General features: G+C 38.1%; 1 protein-coding gene across 1 annotated transcript; it reads left to right on the top strand.

The window, feature by feature from the left end:
* Positions 1–2,614: 2,614 nt before the first annotated feature.
* Positions 2,615–20,270, top strand: LOC127621808 (influenza virus NS1A-binding protein homolog A). Its single transcript, XM_052095543.1, has 15 exons — positions 2,615–2,782; positions 10,429–10,670; positions 10,890–11,024; positions 12,305–12,474; positions 12,704–12,779; positions 12,889–13,062; positions 13,495–13,620; positions 15,887–15,994; positions 16,973–17,099; positions 17,226–17,453; positions 17,876–17,997; positions 18,089–18,215; positions 18,359–18,490; positions 18,658–18,831; positions 19,053–20,270. The coding sequence occupies exons 3-15, from the start codon at positions 10,914–10,916 to the stop codon at positions 19,307–19,309; spliced, it is 1,932 nt and encodes a 643-aa protein (XP_051951503.1). The 5' UTR covers positions 2,615–2,782; positions 10,429–10,670; positions 10,890–10,913; the 3' UTR covers positions 19,310–20,270.
* Positions 20,271–20,272: the final 2 nt, after the last annotated feature.

Below are 20,272 nucleotides of genomic sequence, written 5' to 3'. Positions count from 1 at the left end.
AATCATACAAATTATGTCGATTGAGCTTAATTTATTAAACCTGGAACATTCCTTTAAAGGATCCACTGGGCCTCATTCATTAAAAATGATCAAACAAATTTCCTTAAAATCATTTTTACCTAAACAGTCACGTGAATGAAGAATCACACTCCAACAAGCATGCTGGAGTTTAGCATGGTTCAGCAAAGGTTTTGTATAGTCCACAGTTATATTCCCTTTAGAGCTTTCATTTTGCTGAAAAAAGTTTTTTTTCTCTTTTTAGCTGGTACAAATGTCCCTACGAGAACATTCCCCGGATACCTCACGTGTTAGTTGCTGTTGTGAGACATGACCTCTCACATGAAATATTAATACTGCTGCTGTCAGAACACATCTGTGCCAATAGACTGAGCCTGAGGATTTCAGACAACACACACACACACACACACACACACACACACAATATGTGATTAAATGATCCAATTAAGCATGAGGCGTCAGATTGGCTGTGGATCTGTTTGAATCTTGAGGGGACGGGAACATGGCGCTTGGTCAAAACTGACACCACACATCTCATCAGTCTCGTAAAATTCTGGAGGGCGCTGCAAATGCTTCATAACAGCTCTCACAAACTGTATAACCAATATTTAAATGCAATGGGATGTGGGAAGTAACAATTGTTGTATTGTAATAAGAATTGTAATACTTTACAATAAGGTTTTATATGTTAACATTAGTTACTTATAACATTGGGTATCATGAACTAATAATTGTGGTTAAATGTTAATTTATAAATATACTATTGTTCATTGTTGATTTATGTTAAGGATAGTACACCCAAAAATGATTTCTCTCATCATTTACTCACACTCATGCCATCTGATGTGTATGACTTTCTTTCTTCTGCTGAACACAAACAAAGACTTTAAGGAAAATATCTCAGCTCTCTAGGTCAATTCAATGCAAGTGAAAGGTGGCCAGAAAAGATAAATTCTCATCCACTCTCAGTAGGTGGTGATGTGCATAAAGAATGCGAATCGCCAAAAACAAAAGAAGAAAATGTGAAAGTGGACATTTATATTAAAAAAGGACTTAAATATTGATCTGTTTCTCACCCACACCTATCATATCGCTTGTGAAAATATGGATTTAAACACTGGAGTGGTCTGGATAAATTGTATGGACTTTTTGGACCTTCAAAGTACTGGCCACCATTCGCTTACATTGCATGGACCTACAGAGCCAAGATATTTTTCCAAAAAATGTTGTTTGTGTTAAGCAGAATAAAGAAAGCCATATACATCTGGGATGCATGAGGGCGAGTAAATGGTGAGAGAATTTTCATTTTTGGGTGAACTATCCCGTTAACTAATGTTAATGTCTACAAATGTACTGTAATCATTAGAATTCTATGTATAACCTATTTCACAAAGCCTATATTACATATACAGTAGAGGTGTTCAGTTAATGATCTGTGATATCAATAGTGAACTTTTCAATATAATCACTCTTAAATATACTGATATTCTAAAATACATAATAATATATTAAATAATTTCCACATCAGTTCTATGTCCTTTGCTGTTACAAGTGAGCATCCCAAATCACATAATAAATCAGAAGAGCAGGTCAGTGACTGTCCAGGGGCCAGCGTTTGTATTTGTCTTGTTCTCAGATGCGGTTTAACCACTAATTTGTGGCAATTTAAAGTGGCAACTTATTTCTAAACAACACTGCTGCTCATGTGTTTCCAAAATAAAGCTGTTCCCATCATATAAAGCAGGATCCCACTGTATAAACAATGTATTATATTTATAAACACTTATATTTATAATGTGATATGGGATGCTCACTTGTAACCACAAATGACATAGAACTGATGTGGAAATTGTTTAATATCTTACTATACATTTTAGAATATAAGTATATTTAAGACTGATTATATTGAAAAGTTCACTATTGACATACGAGGTCATTGACTGAACACCTCTATTGTGATAGGGGCACAATTGTCTCTCCAGTTTAATCCTATCCTTCATGTATACATACATATGTTTTTAAAAACCCTTATTCATGGGTGGACAAACCCTTGTCAGTTCAGTTGTTGGTGAGGGTTTAGTCACAATGGCCAGGATGTTTCTAGAGCCCCTGTTACTGGCATTGGGAGGTCAGTGAATTAAACTAGCTGGCAGTTACAGAATGGGCAGCTTAGCACGGCCTGGTGCTCATGTGTCTATAGTCATACTGCTGATCCATTAATCCAATTAAGATTTACAATTCTGGCTGAGGCAGTATAAGTTTTACCTGGGCAGGAGAGAGGGGATAATGAGGAATATTTGGCTCTGACGTCACAAAATCCTTGCCATCACAGGAGATGCTAAACTGCTTCCTCCTCGCACATAGGGAGATCAGTGAATATATATGTGATATGGGTATATATTCGCTGTCTAGACACGTGAAAGACATAATAAGGACACTTGACCTCATTTGTGGCCATATGCAAATACAACCACTGCCCCAGAAATAGTAGGACTAGTATGGTAGTATGCCATTTCGAACTCGGCCGGTACTTTTCCGCAGGCGGAGCACTAGACTTACGTCACACACGAGACAGCGTCTTGGCTTTTGTTAAGCGCGTGCGCGCTTCAGCTTCGCTATCAAAGCTCGCGCATATCGAGACCCGGAGCGAGAAGACTCTACGACTCTGAAACCTGCCACATCTATTGCTTCAGCAATATACACAACCAACAACTTTAATTTGACCTTAAATATGTCTACCATCGTTTACTGTCAAACAGATCAGGTAAGACTTTTTCTTGGTGGATCAATCAGTAATGTGTGAAGCTGCGCGCGACGCTCCAATCCCCCCAGGATTCGAAAATTCACTAAATCTAAATAGCCAGATCTGTAAATATGATTTGCTTGTATCCATGAAGTTTTGTTTTACACGTGTTGATACTTTTATTTACTCACGCGATTACCTTATGTTGCTCTGTACCCTTCCGTGCTCGCCCATTGATAACCGCGTGGGGTTCTCTCATTAGAGAAAGAGACTCGACTGTGTTTAATGCAGTGCTTGGACTGTCAAAACGAGATTTAAATTTTGTCTGCTTACAATTAGATCCAGCTTCGAATGTTATCAGTTGTAATCGTTGATTAAATCACCGATCTGATAATCTGCCTAATATATATATATATAATTATATATATAAATTGGTGATCAGAATAGGAAAATGTTAAAAATATATTATAGTACATCGAAACGATGTCTGGCGAAAATACATGCGAACAAGCTACACTATAAATGAGGTAAAACCAGCACCGGACAGTTTGATTTGACTAGGTTGCGAAAAGACTGACCGGTGTGATTCATTGAAACCAATATGGGTGTTTCGACGCAGAACAGAAATTGTATCTTTTGTTAGGTGTTTGGAAAAATAACGATCAGATCCTACTGACCTAATTTTGGGTTTCTTACACTTGCGCGGGGGCTGAGAAATGTTCTGGTCTCAGTATGATGCAAGGCTTGTCTCGTTGTGCGGGCAATATGGTTAGAGATGCGGGGCGTGTTAATGGACATTTGATGTGGCCAATAGTATCGCTCGGTCTGGGCGTTCTGGCCAATCAGCATTCGTGGAATGTGTGAGGGCGGCAACCACAGAATTTTGTTCCTGCACGTTTCATCATTGAAAGCGGATTCAACGTAACATATGGTAACCTTGGTTGTAGGCTTTTGGAAGTGAAAGTCTCTCCTGTGATTTTATAGTTGTATTTTTTTTTAGACAGGATTATAAAATAGGGGTGAGTTGTTTGAGCAGCGGTTTACTAAAATCATGCGTTTGAGCACGGTTTAAAAATGGTCAGAAATTTGTGAGAATTGTCAGAAATTGTTAGAAATGTTCATCAATGTAATGTTCAAATTTCTTTTATAGGCTAAGAATATAGCTTGTACAAGCATAAAACAAAAATAAAAGAGAAATAAACTACCATAATGCTTGTTACCTCTATAACATGTAAAAAGTGGCCATAGGGCTTGCCATATAGGGATTTTACAAGTCTTAATTTACAGGTTTTTTTTTTTTTTTTCAATATATGAACATCATACCCATGTAATATTATTTTTCTCAACCTGACATTGTGTTCCCACTCCCACAGAACATTTAATGTAGCCGATACTGTGTAAATGCATAAACTCCAGTCATACATTATTTAATAATCCCATTTACGCTCACATGAAGCAGCAATTCCCATTCCCTCAAATCCATTTCGGTTCCATATAAGCTCATCTACCTATGGACGGCCTATATGGAGGCACAAGGCTTCATTTGTAAGGGAAATGTGTGCAGCAAATGGCGTACTACTACAAACCATTTGCTTGCGTATTTCAATACTTGGCGAAGATTATTCTGTCCACACTAAGAGTGAGAGATAAGAGACTGTTTCTGGTTTTGTTGGCATAGACTTTGGACACATTTCCAGTGTATTTGCAAATCCAAAGAAAGATAACAGTTCATCTTTTCTATATTGTAGATAAGTAATCATCTGTGTTCTGCCTTGTGATTCCTTGATCTTTCTGCCTCATTTCTGCGCAACGATTAGTGTGAATAACTTGGAAGTATTTTATATGATGGCCTGTATGAATAAACTCAGTTTTCTGTTCCTTTTACAAATAATTTTCCATACATACTGCTGGATTATTTGATTTTTCCAGCCTGTTTTCATGTGGTTGCTCTGTTAGCTCACTCCTGTAATTGTTTTCTCCCATTAACCTTTCTTTATAAAGGTTAGTGTTTCATTAGTGAGCTGTATATAGATAGTGTAAATAAGAACTGTGCTCTGTAATAGCTAGGATAATAACATCCCTTGGCTTGAACTCTCCAAAAGCTCCCCTTTGCCTTCTGAATGTAGTCTATTAATTTACAAAAGTTAAAAAATAGATTCTAAAAATGAAGTGATTACTTGTATGAAACATTAATGATGTGTATCCTTTCCAGTTTTTATTCCATATGTCTAATTAAGAGTTTCTTTTAAATTACATAAACTCTTCCATCAGACTGTGGATTTATGCTGTAATGGAAAGAGCAGTAGTGTGTATTAGGTTAGATTAAGAGAGAAGAAATCAGGGATTTTGCCAGTTATGTAACCTCTGGAAATGCAGCTCAAAAAATTGTAGCGCACATCTGTATTTCATTTTTTATTATATAAATTCCACCGTGCTTGTTCCACAGCCTCTTATGATCTTACACATCCATTCATAACAAAAAGTTCTAATAACTTTATTTCTTTTTGTTTTAAACTGCAGTCACCTTTACCCCAACCTTTCTCACCCACTGCCCTTTCTGAGCATTTCATGCAGATTCTGCTTAAGTGTATCGCTGTTGTGCAAGGCTGCAAGCCATTCATGAGCTCAAAGGTACAGCAAGGAATTTGCTGACTATGTCTCACAATGTTTTGGCTATTCTAGACTAGGGTTGTCACGATACCAAAATTTCAGTAGTCGTTACAAATACGAGTAAAATTCCATGATTCTTGAAACCAATTTCGATACCAAAACAAAAATGAATAGTATGCTATAGATTTTTTTTAGGTTATTTAAAAAGTTCAATATTAATGTAAATAATAGCCTAAATTAAAACAACTGCATGTTTCCTTTAAGTTTCAATTATCTGAACATTGCTTACATTTTCTTTAGGGCCCTATGAAATGTTTTATTTTTCCCCAAATCTTGTGCTTTAAGTTTAATGTAACTTCTGAATCAAAATGGTGTCCAATCAAATGAATTCATTAAACTGTAATAAAATAAAAAGAGCAGTTGCTTTTCAACATATCATTTGAATTAATTTGTATTAAAGCTTTAAAAACTAATTTGATTAGACAGAGTTTTTTTTGATGATCAAATTTAATTAAACTATAAAATACAGATTTCAGAAATAATGAAATGGAAAACGTGGAATGTGGGGAAAAAAAAAAGATTTCATAGGGCCCTACATGCATTGCAATGTTTCAGATTTAATATTGCACATAAACATCAAATAATTAATTTAATGAGTTTTATTGGCAATATACACTTGTCTAAATCTTTTTACATAATGTCACTAAAAATTGAGTTTTATGGAATCTTAGACTTGAGGCCTTTTCACACCAGACGCGGTTCTGAGAGGCGAACTGCCAGCAAATGGCCCTTTTCCGTAGAAAGCAAAGGCAATGTTTACCGTTTGCACATTCACGCCTTTACAATAAGTGGCAACAAGAAATTTCACTCTGGTACGGTGGGTGGCTCAACAGAACTTTTGAGCTGGTCCGTCCTCTGCCCATCACCGGGTGAGAAGAACTAACCACTTGATAAATTTGCAAAAACAAACAAGAAAAGCGAACTATTCTGTAATGACAAGGTCGAGAAAATATAACTGATTTCTCTACAAGCTGCAGCAGTGATAAACAGTGTTTTTTTATTAACTGGAAAAGTGTAAATATATTCAGAACAACTCTCAAATCTCCCTTTTGTGCTGACAACAACAGCATCCCCAGACAACTATTGATAGATCCAAAGGTTAAAAGATAAAAAGATGGGCAGTTATTGAAATGCATGGTGGCAGAAAATACTCAGAAAGACCTATTTTGCGTGTAATTCTTTTGTTCCCACTGGCATGCTGTAAATGGCATGCTTAGTCAGTAAGCATGCAACAGACAGTGAGACGACAGGGAAAGAGGAGAGGATGGATTGCAGATGGACGAAAACGCACCGCAACAGTTGTGGAAGCACTTAACAGACCTAGATTGTGCAACAACGCATCGTTGAAGGCCATGCGTAAAAACGGAACTGAGGCTAAACGGGTTCAATGATTATCTTGATTGCAATTTTAGATATTTTTACCAGTCTATCCCATGACCAGTGGCAGGATGTGTGTATGCATGGATGTAATTATATTAGTCTCTTTCATGAGTACCTTTTTATGCAAGTAACACTTATATTCTGGGATCTCTGCCAACTCCATGAAAAAGGTGAATTACATTACTCGGTGTCTCACATTCACAGGCTTTCAAACATTTACATTTATAAATTTTTTAAACACAACAACCTTCAGCACAGTAAATGTATATACATTTATCAGTATGCATGTTCCCTGGGAATCAAACCCATGATTTCAAAGGGATAGTTCTCCCAAAAATGTAAATGTTATCAGTTTATTCTAAATCCAAATGACTAAATGAGCTATTAGGCAGTCTTTTATTATTTCTGAATTCACTGTTTTAAAGTTTAATACAATTTTATCATAAAAAAAAAAAACAGTTTAAAACGGAACAATTACTTTTCAGCAAACCATTGCATTATTTTTATAAAATGAAGTGCTTCTATTAGGGCTGAACGATTAATCAAAATAAATAGAAATCACAATTTGACGAGGGCTGTGATTGCTTGAAATTGTTTTTAGCTAGCCTCTTCAAGAAGAGCCTTTCTGTGATATATCTGTATGTAAATGAAGGCCTATCCTTTTCCGATTACATGGTTTAAAAAAAAATAATAAAAAATGAGATTAGAGGCCACTGCTGCCTGCATGGCACATTTACATTTACTGAGGCTGAAGTGGATGTGTGTGGAAAAATACCAGCACCTTTTCATGTAAAGCATGAGGATTCCACACACTGGAGCTTGTTTGTTTTCCCCGCACAGCTGTAACCACCTTGTGGAAATCTGATAAATCCATCATAATTCCTGAGTGAAATGTTGGTTATGAAACTATCCAATTCTCACCCATTCCCACCCCCAAAGTGGTCCATCTGATGGCTTAAAGGACCTGTGGAAATTTCTGGAAGCATGTGGGTGTGGTAGAGGGGTTTGCAGCCATGTGGTTAACAGGAGGAGAATGGAGAGAATTTGAGTGCTAGTATTAAAGAAAGGGTGAGCAGGGCTTGACCCCAGAAGGGTTGCTGGGAGGGTCTGAAATGTGTGTGTTGAGATTTAGACAGCTTCCTGATTTAAGTCTGTATGAGATCGTTTCGAGCCAGATTCATTTGCGCCCATCCAGACAGTTTTCCACATGTGATGTGTTTTGGCACATTTCACAGTTTATTCAGCATCTCGTGCAGGAGCGCTTTGATTTGTAGATGCTGTGTCAAGTTAAAACGATCTTCAACCTTTACAATGTTCCCGCTTAAGTCTTAAATTCAGTTTAAAAAAAATGTAAGGTCATAAAAAGTCTTAAATATCTTAAGTGATACAGCAAAATCTTAATGATCATTTAAAGAAGTATTACATTTGGAGGCGGAAAGACAGGAATCTTGATATGACCTAATGTGATTATCAAACTTCAAAAGAATATGATTTAATTAAATAAAGGCATACGCTGCAGCCTTCATAGTGAAAACGCGGCACTGTTGTATTTTCTCCAAAGTAGCAGGGGCTTGTGAGTGTTTCCAGCTGTTGCGGAGAAGATTGCAATCATCAAGCGATCACTAATAATCAGCTGTTGATGATGATGGTATAGCATTGATGAAATGCTTACTTTCAATTGTTTATTTGTAATACGTTGTAGATTATTGTAGGAGTAAATTTTATTTCCCTTATCTGTTTGAATGAGCAGCTATTAGCAGTGAAGGGCATACATTTCAAAATGAAAGTCCCCGGTGTATTTCAGTCGTTGAAGTTCAAAGTTCTGCGCTATGAATCAAATATTTTTTTATTCATTTATTTATTATTTAATTGTTTTGGGTTAATTGGTATTTTGGTTGCACCATAAACCATTGCATCTGGAATTGAATTCGATTTGGACTCTTGTAGCCTCTGTCCTTCCCCATTACAGGAAGGAAATACTATTTAATATAACATTTAATATAGGCTAACAATTTTAAAAACTATTGGCAGATAAATTGCCTTTCAACACATGTGAAAATCAATGCTGGTTGTCTAATTTGTATTTATTTATATAATGGTAAATAAACAGATTTTAAAGTGTAGAAAACATGTCTTGAATATTTAAAACTTGCGTATAGCCAGAGGCTATTTAGCAGAGACGGGCCACAATTTACGTTACCAGTATTATCAAATTTTACTGCTGATTTGAAATATGTCCTTTGATTGTAATCTTGACCAACTGTTTTTGAGATTTCATTCTTTCCCCATTCAAGTAGATAGGAGCTGCACTGGCATAACTGGAAATAGCCTCCAGAGAGCATTCCAAAGATTGTCGACAGTGGACTTGCTAGAAAAACTTTGACATAGTTACCCTGTTTTACTGATAAACAATGTTAAGGCCTTGTTGATGATCGATAATGAAAACGATGAACGATGGTGATCATTCATTTACCAGACAACTAAACACAAATGTGTCGAGGGAACTTATTGAAAAATTTTTTAGATTGATTACATTGTGATTTTGAGGGGTGCATTGACAGATATGTCTCATAGCAACCAAACTGATATACGATGCTGCAATGCTATCATTACGATAATCAAAAAGAGTGTAATTAACCGTGTTTTGAACATCTGTCTCTGCAAAACATTTGCTAAACATGTTTTATAATCATTTAATATAAGAACTTTGACTCATTAATGGATATTATTTAATAAAAGAATGTATGTCACGGATTGTAAACCTCCCTGCCCTGGGCGTCGATATGTTTGCGTGATTTACACACACACACACACACACACACACCTGCATGTCGACAAAATGGGAGTTGAAGATTTCCGCACGAGTTTCCAAGTTAGAAGTCCGACATAATGTGTCATTCCGTTGCACTTTCCCGAGTTGAAAGGAGGAATTTACGACTCTGAGTTGAATGGAACGCTTCATGAATCATCATAGCAACAACAATACGGAGCATCCGTAGCATCCACAGGAACAAACACTTGGACACACACACACACACACACACACACACCAGGCATGTGGCAGTGGACTCAACGCACTGAAGCAGTGCATATACAGAAGGCGAGTGTTTCAAACAGCTAGACAGAGCGCAGCTAAATGGAACAGAATGCAGCGTCTTCAAAACTGAACTTCAACTTTACACGCATATTAAAAACCTGATGTTTATGGCATCTCGTTTTAAGCCAACCACAATTTGAAAATAAACGGTCACTAAAAAAACTGGTGCGTGCTTCGATTACTACGGTAACCTGAAGCAAGAACGGACAGATGCACGTTGTGCACGTTCATTGAGTTGGGGAGTAAACCTTCACATAATGACAAAATATGATGCATTATACTTTGATTGTGCAATCTTTTGTACCGATGATTTTTAGCAACCTATAATAATGAATAGATGATACACTGGATGAACAAGTCGTAATGCAGCAGCCAAAGACGTTTGTCAGACATGTTATCATATATACAGTTATGCACATGTCATTGCCCCTCGAGTAATATGTCATAGTACTCGAGTAGACAAAATGACCACTAATAACTAGCCAAACCCTGACCCTTTTCTTTGTTCTATGTCCTGTAGGTTATAATGCACGACCAACACAGAAAAGGTTTGAGTCTATAGCCAACGGGATACCCGAGGACTTGATTGCAGTCACTCTAAGCCTGAGAGTTTGAGTCACCTCTTCCCCCCTTGCCGTGCCTGCTGGTTGCCTGGCATTGCCTTTTCCATCCACTTTGTAGTGAAGGAAGACCTAGGTACCTGCCTATTCACGGCTTTCCAAAGACAACTATCTGCCCCAGACATACGTCATTCGGTATTAGGTAAGAGCAGTACTTCTAGATTAGACTGAGTATCATGTGTGCACAATAGGATGTATTTGTAGTGATTATATAGACTGTGACAGCTTTTTGCCTAGCAGCTCGGATGAGTGGTATATTGTGTATATGTAAGATAAAGGTAGAGACCACACCACACTGCAAATGTTTTGAGGAAAAATCTAAACATTGACACAAACCTGTTTTTGTTTCACTTTTGCACAGGCTAAATTTCCAAATCAAACAAAAATGATTCCCAACGGATATTTGATCTTTGAGGACGAAAGTTTCCTCGATTCCACTGTAGCCAAGATGAATGCCCTAAGAAAAAACGGCCAGTTCTGCGACGTGAGACTTCAGGTAACACACCCTCTTTAAAGCTTCTTAATGTCCATGACGTTAAGAGTCACGCTGCAGGTGTTGATCAGCTGAAACATGAGACAGGGAAGTTTCATTAGACACAGTTCCTGGAACTTTCAATGGCCTTAACCGAGTGACATTCATTATAAGACAAGTAAAGCTCTCTGTATTAAGACTGTTTCAAAGATTGAAAGGAAGCTATAACAATTCTTAAGAGATTTAATAGTTAGAAGTCTTTAGATTAATTTAGTTTAATTAACCCAAAAATACTTTCTTGTTCCAAATATAAATTTTATAGAAGTACTCGCTAAGCAAACATCACTATTACTACATACTTGGGGTACTTGGAAGAGAAAAAAAAAACCTAACCTTAAGTATTAAACTTTGGCAGACACTTGCATAATTTGTGCTATGGACATGAATGATACCTCTAATTGTGCAGCTTGTTGATGAGGTGTGCTATTACTTTTCTAAGCAATAAGAGGTTAATTTTTTGGTCTGCTGTACAATATAAAATGGATGATAAAAATTTCATATTAACTATATATACAAGGGACTAGAAATCTTTTTTTTTTATTTGTTTTTAAAAAATTTTTTACTTTGACTCATAAACAACCACACAGAATGCCCTATTATTGTGGCTGAGACTTTTGCAAATCTATACCTGTTCAGTTTATTTTTGAGTTTGTGCTTTTTCTGCAAGTAAAGGGAATCAAAATGCTACCTGCCTTTTTGTAAAGTTGTCTTGGGGATGCACCGACAACAAAACACACAATACAAACCCTAATCTCTGTATAAATGGTGTAATATTTATACCGGCAATCAGACCGTCCAGTGGCGGTTTGTGTGTTATGTATGTGCACACATTGTGCACATGCGTATCTCATTCAAAGACGCTAATTATACTTCTCATCTGTGACCGTTCTATTGTATATCTCATGAAATGTGAACACAATAATCATAATGGGTATAGGTAACATACAGATTGAATAGTCATGTTTTTTTAATTTCACGTTTTTGTTTATTGCCTCATAAAACATCAACAGAATATGGGAAATGGCATGGCGGTACTTGCAGCTGATGATCCTGAATAAAACCAAAACAATGTAACAATGTGCAGAGATGTTGAAATATCAAATTATCATCTGTAATTTCACTATTGGCGCAATACAAATTTTAGATTTTCCATGTTATTGGTATATTGGTATATATCAATGCCGATATATTGTGCATCCCTAATTAGAGAGCTGATGTTAACCTCTGACTCTTTACATCTGCAGGTATGTGGTCATGAGTTGATGGCTCACCGGGCTGTGCTGGCCTGCTGCAGTCCATACCTATTTGAGATCTTTAACAGTGATCTGGAGCCTCATGGCATCTCCCTTGTGAAGTTTGAGGATTTGGACCCTGAAGCTGTGGAGATCCTTCTCAACTATGCTTACACTGCCCAGTAAGAGACACACAACTCACCTTTTCTTTATTTAAAGATGATATACGTAACTGACTAATCAGAGCCATTTAAGAATTGTGGGCATCATAGAAGTCACAATTTTTATATATATATATATATATATATATATATATATATATATAAACATTATTTACGTTTCTGTTGTACTACCATATTAATGACTTGCTAGTTGGGCTTTTTTAATGTTCTTTAACGTTGCTCTCTGCAGGTTGAAGGCAGATAAAGAGCTGGTTAAGGAGGTTTACTCCGCAGCTAAACGACTCAAAATGGAAAGAGTAAAGCAGGTAGGATTTGCATGTGTTTATGTGTTCATGTGCCATGCTCTGTTGTAGTGACATTACAAGATTTTACTGAATACAAAAACAACCCTAACTGACTCTTTCATGCTTGCAGATCTGTAGTGACTACCTACTCTCTAAGATGGATTCTCAGAGTGCAATCTCCTATCGCAATTTTGCCAGCTGCATGGGAGACGCACGTCTGCTGGGCAAGATCGACAATTACATCCAGGAGCATCTTCTAGAGGTGTCTGAGCAAGAGGACTTCCTCAAGCTGCCACGCCTTAAGGTGAGCTCACCTTAACACGGCAAAAAAAGATTCTTAATCAGTATTTTTGTCTCGTGTCCCTGTAAAATGTTTAAGATTTATTGGAAGTAAAACAACAGATTTATTGGAAGTAAAATTGTGCATGATAAATGGATGGATGTATGTAGTACTGTAAATACAGTGGGATTCAGAAGTCTGAGACCACTAGTGATAATACTTCTATTTTGCATTATTTTCTAATATAATACCACATTTTAATTTCAAATTATATTATGAGCATATCAATTTGAGTAAAAAAGCTGAATTGAAGAATTTACATCAATTTCTTAATAATTTTTGCAGTTTAACCTGTCGACTCATCTTGAAAATGACATGTGAAATCCTTGATTGTGCACCTAATGCATTTATGCTAAATATGCATTAATAAGCTTCATGTTTTGGTTGTGTTTATAGTTGGAGGTGATGCTGGAGGATAACCTGACCTTGCCCAGTAATGGGAAACTATACTCTAAGGTGATTGGCTGGGTACAGCGCAGCCTGTGGGAAAATGGCGAACCCCTGGAGCGACTGATGGAGGAGGTCAGTAGTGTGCTCCACTGTGAGCTGCTCTCTCACTTCCCTCCCTTTTTCCCTTCGTATTTCATCCCATTTACAGATTTAACAGGTCCGTTCACACCAGTCTTTCTTACGCTAGAGGTCAGTTGGGTTTGTTCTCTTTGCCTTCCTTTTTTTTTTTTTTTTCGTTTCCTCTCCCCCTTCATTCACAAATCACCCCGGGCCTTTAAGTGTACATTTAGGTACAGAACGGGGCTGTTACACCCTCCGCAAAGGCGAGTGGTTAGTCCAGGTGAGCAGAACTAAAAGCCTCCTGATTGCTCAGTGCTTTACAGCAACTGTTGCCTGAGCAGCAACTGTATGACTTTCTCAAAACACTTGCAGAAAGTGACATGGCATGTTGCTGCTTCAATGACATCTCTCTCTTCTTTAAGCAGGTGTTTGTGTGTGTGTTTTGCGCTTTGGGAACCAGCACTAACAGTTCTTCCTCCCCGCTGATTTATCTCTCCTTAGGTTTATTAGAGCAAACATCAGCAGGACTCTCACAAGACTGAAGAAACCAAGACTGGGGCCCTCCAGGGTAATGAGTCAGTGAAAGCAAAGAAAATAACAAAAGAAAGAGGGAGGTGTGGCAAAATGTGTGCTAAAACGCACTCACCAACAGTACACTCATTCAAAACGAGTGTCACAGAACAGACTTCAAGACACTGTTGCAAATAGCCCATAGAGTTTCATATACTGAAGCTTCATAACTAATTTATTGCATTACTAAACTCAAAAAAAGCAAAGCTTATAGCACAATTGCTCTGTATATACTTACAGCAAGTTCACATGGCTCATATTTACAATTTGCAGCACACACAGTGGGGTCCAAAATTCTGAGACCACTTGAGAAAATTAAAGTTTGTTTTGTTATTATTATTATTATTATTATTATTACAAATTATGTTATCAGCAATTTCAGTGAAAAGTTGAATTGGGGAAAAACAAAACATGAATTTCTTAGTTTATCTGTGCTAAACCTGATGATCCCTGTTATCCCAGCATGATTTGAGAACACTCCAAAGAGTATCTTGTGTGCTGGAAATCTGACAGGGTTAATGGACAGGGTCAATGTCACAAATGTACTTATTTGATGAATGACCTAGAATTAGTACAGATACTTGAGTGTTTTTTATATATATATATATCTCTTTTTATTTTATGTCATGCCTTTTTATGTAAAAATTTTATTGGTTTACTTCCAAGTTTAAATTAGATTATGAATTCAAGATTTTCAATGTGGACTCAGACTTTTGAACTGAATTTTAAGGTGCTTTAGACTTCCATCCATCCATCCATCGTCAACCGCTTATCCTGTGTACAGGGTCGCGGGGGGCTGGAGCCTATCCCAGCTGGTGCTTTAGACTTATACCTTTTAAATCAACACTTTAAATGAAAACACTAATTTAATGAAATTCAAATGAAAGAAAGGAAAAGAGCCATCAAGTCTAAAAGGCTTAATGACGACACTTACAAAGTGCTTTATCCTTAAAGAAAGGAAGTGGAAACTGGGCACAGCTTAAAAAGATGTTCTAGAATTGGAAGTCGCTACTCAGTTTGTAGTTCCTTTAATCTGCTGTTGGACATGTTCCCATTGACGCACAGATTTGTATTTATTTTTTCACACGAATGTTTAATTTATTTTATTCCTTATTCAGTTTACCTTAGTTCAATGGATTGCTTTGTTTGTATTTTCAGTTATTTTAAGTTTTGTATTTTATTTGGTTTTGGAATTACTTTTTATATAAGATTGAAGCCAAGAACATTTTTGTTTCATGAAACACTTGTTTTGGAGCTATGAAAGTTGTAAAACCAACTAACCAGAATTGTACATGATGACGTCTGACTTCACTAACCTCCTCAGTGGAGATGCCTACCAGATGACTGCAGAACGTGCACATGGATCTAGTTTTCCTATTTTCCTCTCCTGACTTGTTGACAAATGAAGGTTCCCAGGATGCTTTGTGGTCAACAGTATTGTGATTCAGAGTCTGCTGTTTTCAGTGCAGTGATTGGCCAGAAAGTGCTGAAGATCTTTTGAAATGTACCTCTTCAGAATCCTGTAAAGAAGCAACACTATGTTCATATTCTTTAAAGAAGCTTTTTCACCAGCGTCCTGCAGACCGGAAGTGAGCAAGCAGCGTTGCACTCCCCTCCTTAATCCCCCCACCCCCTGACCAACGTAGTTGGGTGCTCTGTTGCCATGGAGACAGCCACATGGGTTCTGTTGTCGCTGTGTGTTTTGCAGGTGCAAACGCTGTACTATTCGGCTGATCACAAGCTGCACGATGGGAGCCTGCTTGACGGGCAGGCTGAGGTGTTCAGCACTGAGGATGACCACATCCAGTTTGTGCAGGTACACAACCAGCGCCGAGCTCTTCTCAGGCTGGACCGCAGCAGGGCCATAGCAAATACAGGCCTGCTTTTGAGACTTTGCTTTCATGCTAACAGAGCAGCTGCTTTGTTTTGCTGGGCTGTTGAGTTTGATAAACTTTGTGAGCTGGTGAGATCCTGGGTGCTTGAGCTCACCCTAGTCCAGGGGTGCTCAATCCTGGTCTAGGAGATCTACCTTCCTGGAAAGTTTAGTGCCAACTGAAATAAAATACACCTGAACCAGCTAATCAAGGTGTAGAGGTTCAAATTTCATCTAAATTTAAAGAATCACCAGTTTTCAAACATCTTTTTGCATAAGTATTCATGATACATTAGGTGAACAAGATCAGGAACCTACTGCATCCACTGAGATTCTGATATGAAACAGTGGACACTATGCTGTCAAATAAGCCCACAGGAGCTGAGGATCCATCAGATTCAAAAAGTTAAGGGAGAAAAAGCAGACAAATGTGACCTTTTTTTAACTGGGTTTTTTGCAGTTGATACGTCATAGGTCAAAGAACATATGGGTCGAGGTAGAATGTATTTATAATACTTTATCATTAAGTTACTACTTTGAATACCATCAAATTCAGTACATACTCTGAAAGTACAGTGATTAGGACACAGCCTTGAAAATTACATGCATGATAATTAAGCTGTCATGTTAGAGTAGGGTGGCAACTAAACTTAGCAGGAAGGCCAATCAACAGGACCAGGACTGAGCACACTGACCCTAGTGTGTGTGAAATTGTGGGTTGGGTTTTAGTGCTGCTTATAGTGTGGCTTTACATTCTGATTAGATTTATATAGAAATCAAGTTTAACCTGATGTAGGCCAAGCATCAGAATAAGATAAGATATTGAGTTGGGCTTACACCTAGACTGGGTCTGGGTCTGTGTGAAGTTGTGTATGTGTGGACCATGGGCTCGGAGTCTGTAGCTGCGCTATGCCTTTGCAGAAGAAGCCCCTACGTGAGAATGTACCACGACAGCTGAGCACCAGCTCCTTCGGCAGCCCCTCCCCTGGAACTGCCAAACAGTCCTTCAAGCAGGAGTGGAAATACATTGCTTCAGAGAAGACCACCAGTATGTCATCACCTTCCATACCTTCATTAGATCATTGTAATTGGGGTTCCATTATGGAAACAAATGCTCTACAATCAGAATTGATGGAGTCTCATTAAGTAATCATCTTCCTCTGTCTCTTTACAGACAATACATACCTGTGTTTGGCCGTGTTGAATGGCATGCTGTGCGTGATCTTTCTGCATGGGCGCAGCAGTCCCCAGGCCTCTCCCTCTGCCACACCTTGCCTAACCAAGAGCCTGAGCTTTGAGGGCCCGCCTCTGGAAGAGGAGCAGGACAAGCTGCTGGCACCCATGCACTACGCTCGCTCAGGCCTGGGCACTGCTGCTCTGAATGGACGACTCATCGCCGCAGGTCAGTGGGTGGAGAGACCACCGATTATGAAGAGATGATTTCTGTTTTTCTCTCCTCCTTTTCTCTTCTCACAGGGTTCACAGTCATGGAATACCTGGAAATATCAGGGAATTTCAAAATTGTTTTCCAGGCCTTAAATGTATGAAAATAAAATATTAAGTCACTGAAGAGTTATGGAAAGTTTTCTAGTCAATATACATTTTTCAAAAATATTTAATTGGCTAAATATTGCTTTTGTGTAGATTAAAGTGTACCAGCCATAGTGATGTCCAATTTGTGAGCAAATCATTATTTTGAGTTGGTTCATTTGAATTAATTGTCCTTATTGAGAATCAAAAATGACTGGAAAGGTAATGGAAAATAATGAAAATTCATTGCCCAAAAGAGTTGTGAGACTGTCTGACAGGCTATCTATTACGCAGGTGGCTACAATCGTGAGGAGTGCCTGAGGACTGTGGAATGTTACGACCTGAAGACTGACAGCTGGACTTTCATCGCTCCAATGAAGACTCCACGGGCTCGATTTCAGATGGCTGTGCTCATGGTATGTACCATTTCAAACATCAAAGGTGCATTAAGAAGTGTGCCAATTCTAATATTTGTTCCATTGCTGCTTTTTTTTTTTATCCAATCAGGGTCAGCTTTATGTGATGGGTGGATCCAATGGACATTCTGATGAACTGAGTTGTGGAGAGACATACAACCCCAATGATGATGAGTGGAGTCAAGTGCCAGAGCTGAGGACCAATCGCTGCAATGCAGGTAAGGAATGAGATGCCCTCAGATTTCATAATTACATTACAATGATGAGACTTTGAGGTTGTCCCTCCAAAATGGATGCATGTTTAAGCAACACTAAATAAAATGCAGTATTTTTAGTACATAATGCTTATTTTATTTTCCAGGTGTCTGCTCTCTGAACAACAAGCTGTACGTTGTTGGGGGATCAGATCCATGCGGACAGAAAGGTCTGAAGAACTGTGATGTTTTTGACCCTGTGAGCAAGGCCTGGACCAGCTGTGCCCCATTAAACATCAGTAAGTCATGTTGACATCAGAAAATATCCCTGATTACACTAATTTGTTATTCCACAGAGATGTATGGTACTTTAAAGATCGTAGCAGTGGAAATTATATTGTTGAAATGGCAGATAGTAGGATAGGATCTTCTGATGCTATCCTAAATGTTATTTTTATGTCTATAGGGAGGCATCAGGCTGCTGTGTGTGAGTTGGATGGCTTTATGTACGTGATTGGAGGAGCAGAGTCATGGAACTGTTTAAACAGCGTGGAGCGTTACAACCCAGAAAACAACACCTGGACCCTCATTGCCCCAATGAATATAGCCCGCAGAGGAGCTGGAGTGGCCGTCCATGAAGGTAACTAGCGCAGATAAAATTGGCAGATATTTGGACTACAAATATCAGCATCGGCCTGCTCTCTAGATATCTAAATTAGGCATTAAAAAACCTATATCGGTCGATGACTAGTAAGAACAAAGGACAAATGGCAGGACACGATTACAGTTAATAGAAAACGGCATTGATTTAGCTGTACTTACTAATGTTTTACCAATGGTGACTAGTTTTCTCTTTCTCAGGTAAACTGTTTGTGGTCGGTGGATTTGATGGCTCCCATGCCTTGCGTTGTGTCGAGGTGTACGACCCTGCCCGGAATGAATGGAGGATGCTTGGTAGCATGAACTCGCCACGCAGCAATGCCGGTGCGGCCGTGCTTTGTGACATCATCTATGCTGTCGGTGGCTTCGATGGAAATGACTTCCTTAACTCAGTTGAGGCCTACAACCCTAAAACAGACGAGTGGAGCACCTGTGCAGATGCCTTCACAAATTCCTAAGAGCCAGGGGTCGGGAACCATGCGGGTGGGGGTGATATCTCACTCAAACTAACAGGCTTAGTGACGTAATCGTGCTTTGTGATGTTCTGTATGTATGTGGGTTGGCGGGTCTTTTAAGGTGTGTGGAGAGAAGGAGGGAGAGGGAGAGGGAGGTCTCGTGGGGGTCTTCACTCAAGTCACCCATAAGATTGAAATTTCTTACAGTGTTTGGGAGGGGGGGGGGGGGGTTGCTGATAGCAACATTAAGCTTTTGCATATTGCATACTTTTATTTTTTGTGTTGTATATATTGTTTTGTGTTTTATTTTTCTTTCAATCTTTCCGTTTCATCAAGAATGCCAACATTTATTGCACATCGAGTGTACCTTTTTGAATTGAGAAGTTTTTGAATTTTTTGGGAAAGGATTCTCAGAGTTAAAGACAGGATTGGTTGGTTGAACCCATTAAGGAAGTGATTCAGATTGATTTAGTTTTTTTATGCTTCATTAGTGAATTTAGTTAATTAATTTGAAGCTCCATGCTAAAAAAGCCTTATTTTACAAAATGTTCAAATACATGGCTTTACTTTTGTGTCATTAGCCATGATGCAGGATTACTGTACCAATCTTTAAAGATGGCCTTTTTTATATTTTTGATACACTGCTAAGTAACCAATAGATGGATTGAAGAGCTAGCAGACTCATGAGGTTATGAACTTTAAATTAGTTACACTCGTACATAGTCGATCATGCTTAAGTACTCCTGCTTATTAGATATTTGTTACCATTTTTGACAGATTCACGCAAGTGAGATGATACTTATTTCTTTCTTAACACCTCTTTTTAATATTTCCTGTGTTTAGCATTTGGAAGCAACAAAGAGGTTTTTGGCTCCAAGGTTTTGTTCACTCAAACTAAATCAGAGGAGAAAATTCTATATTCTCTAAATTCTGTATTTCCTTACTAATAAAACATTTCAACCTGTG

The sequence above is a fragment of the Xyrauchen texanus genome, chromosome 28 (genome assembly GCF_025860055.1).
Source record: "Xyrauchen texanus isolate HMW12.3.18 chromosome 28, RBS_HiC_50CHRs, whole genome shotgun sequence".
Taxonomy (NCBI): Eukaryota; Metazoa; Chordata; class Actinopteri; order Cypriniformes; family Catostomidae; genus Xyrauchen; species Xyrauchen texanus.
Note: the sequence above shows the minus strand (reverse complement) of the source record. Positions and strands in the feature narration are given on the sequence as shown.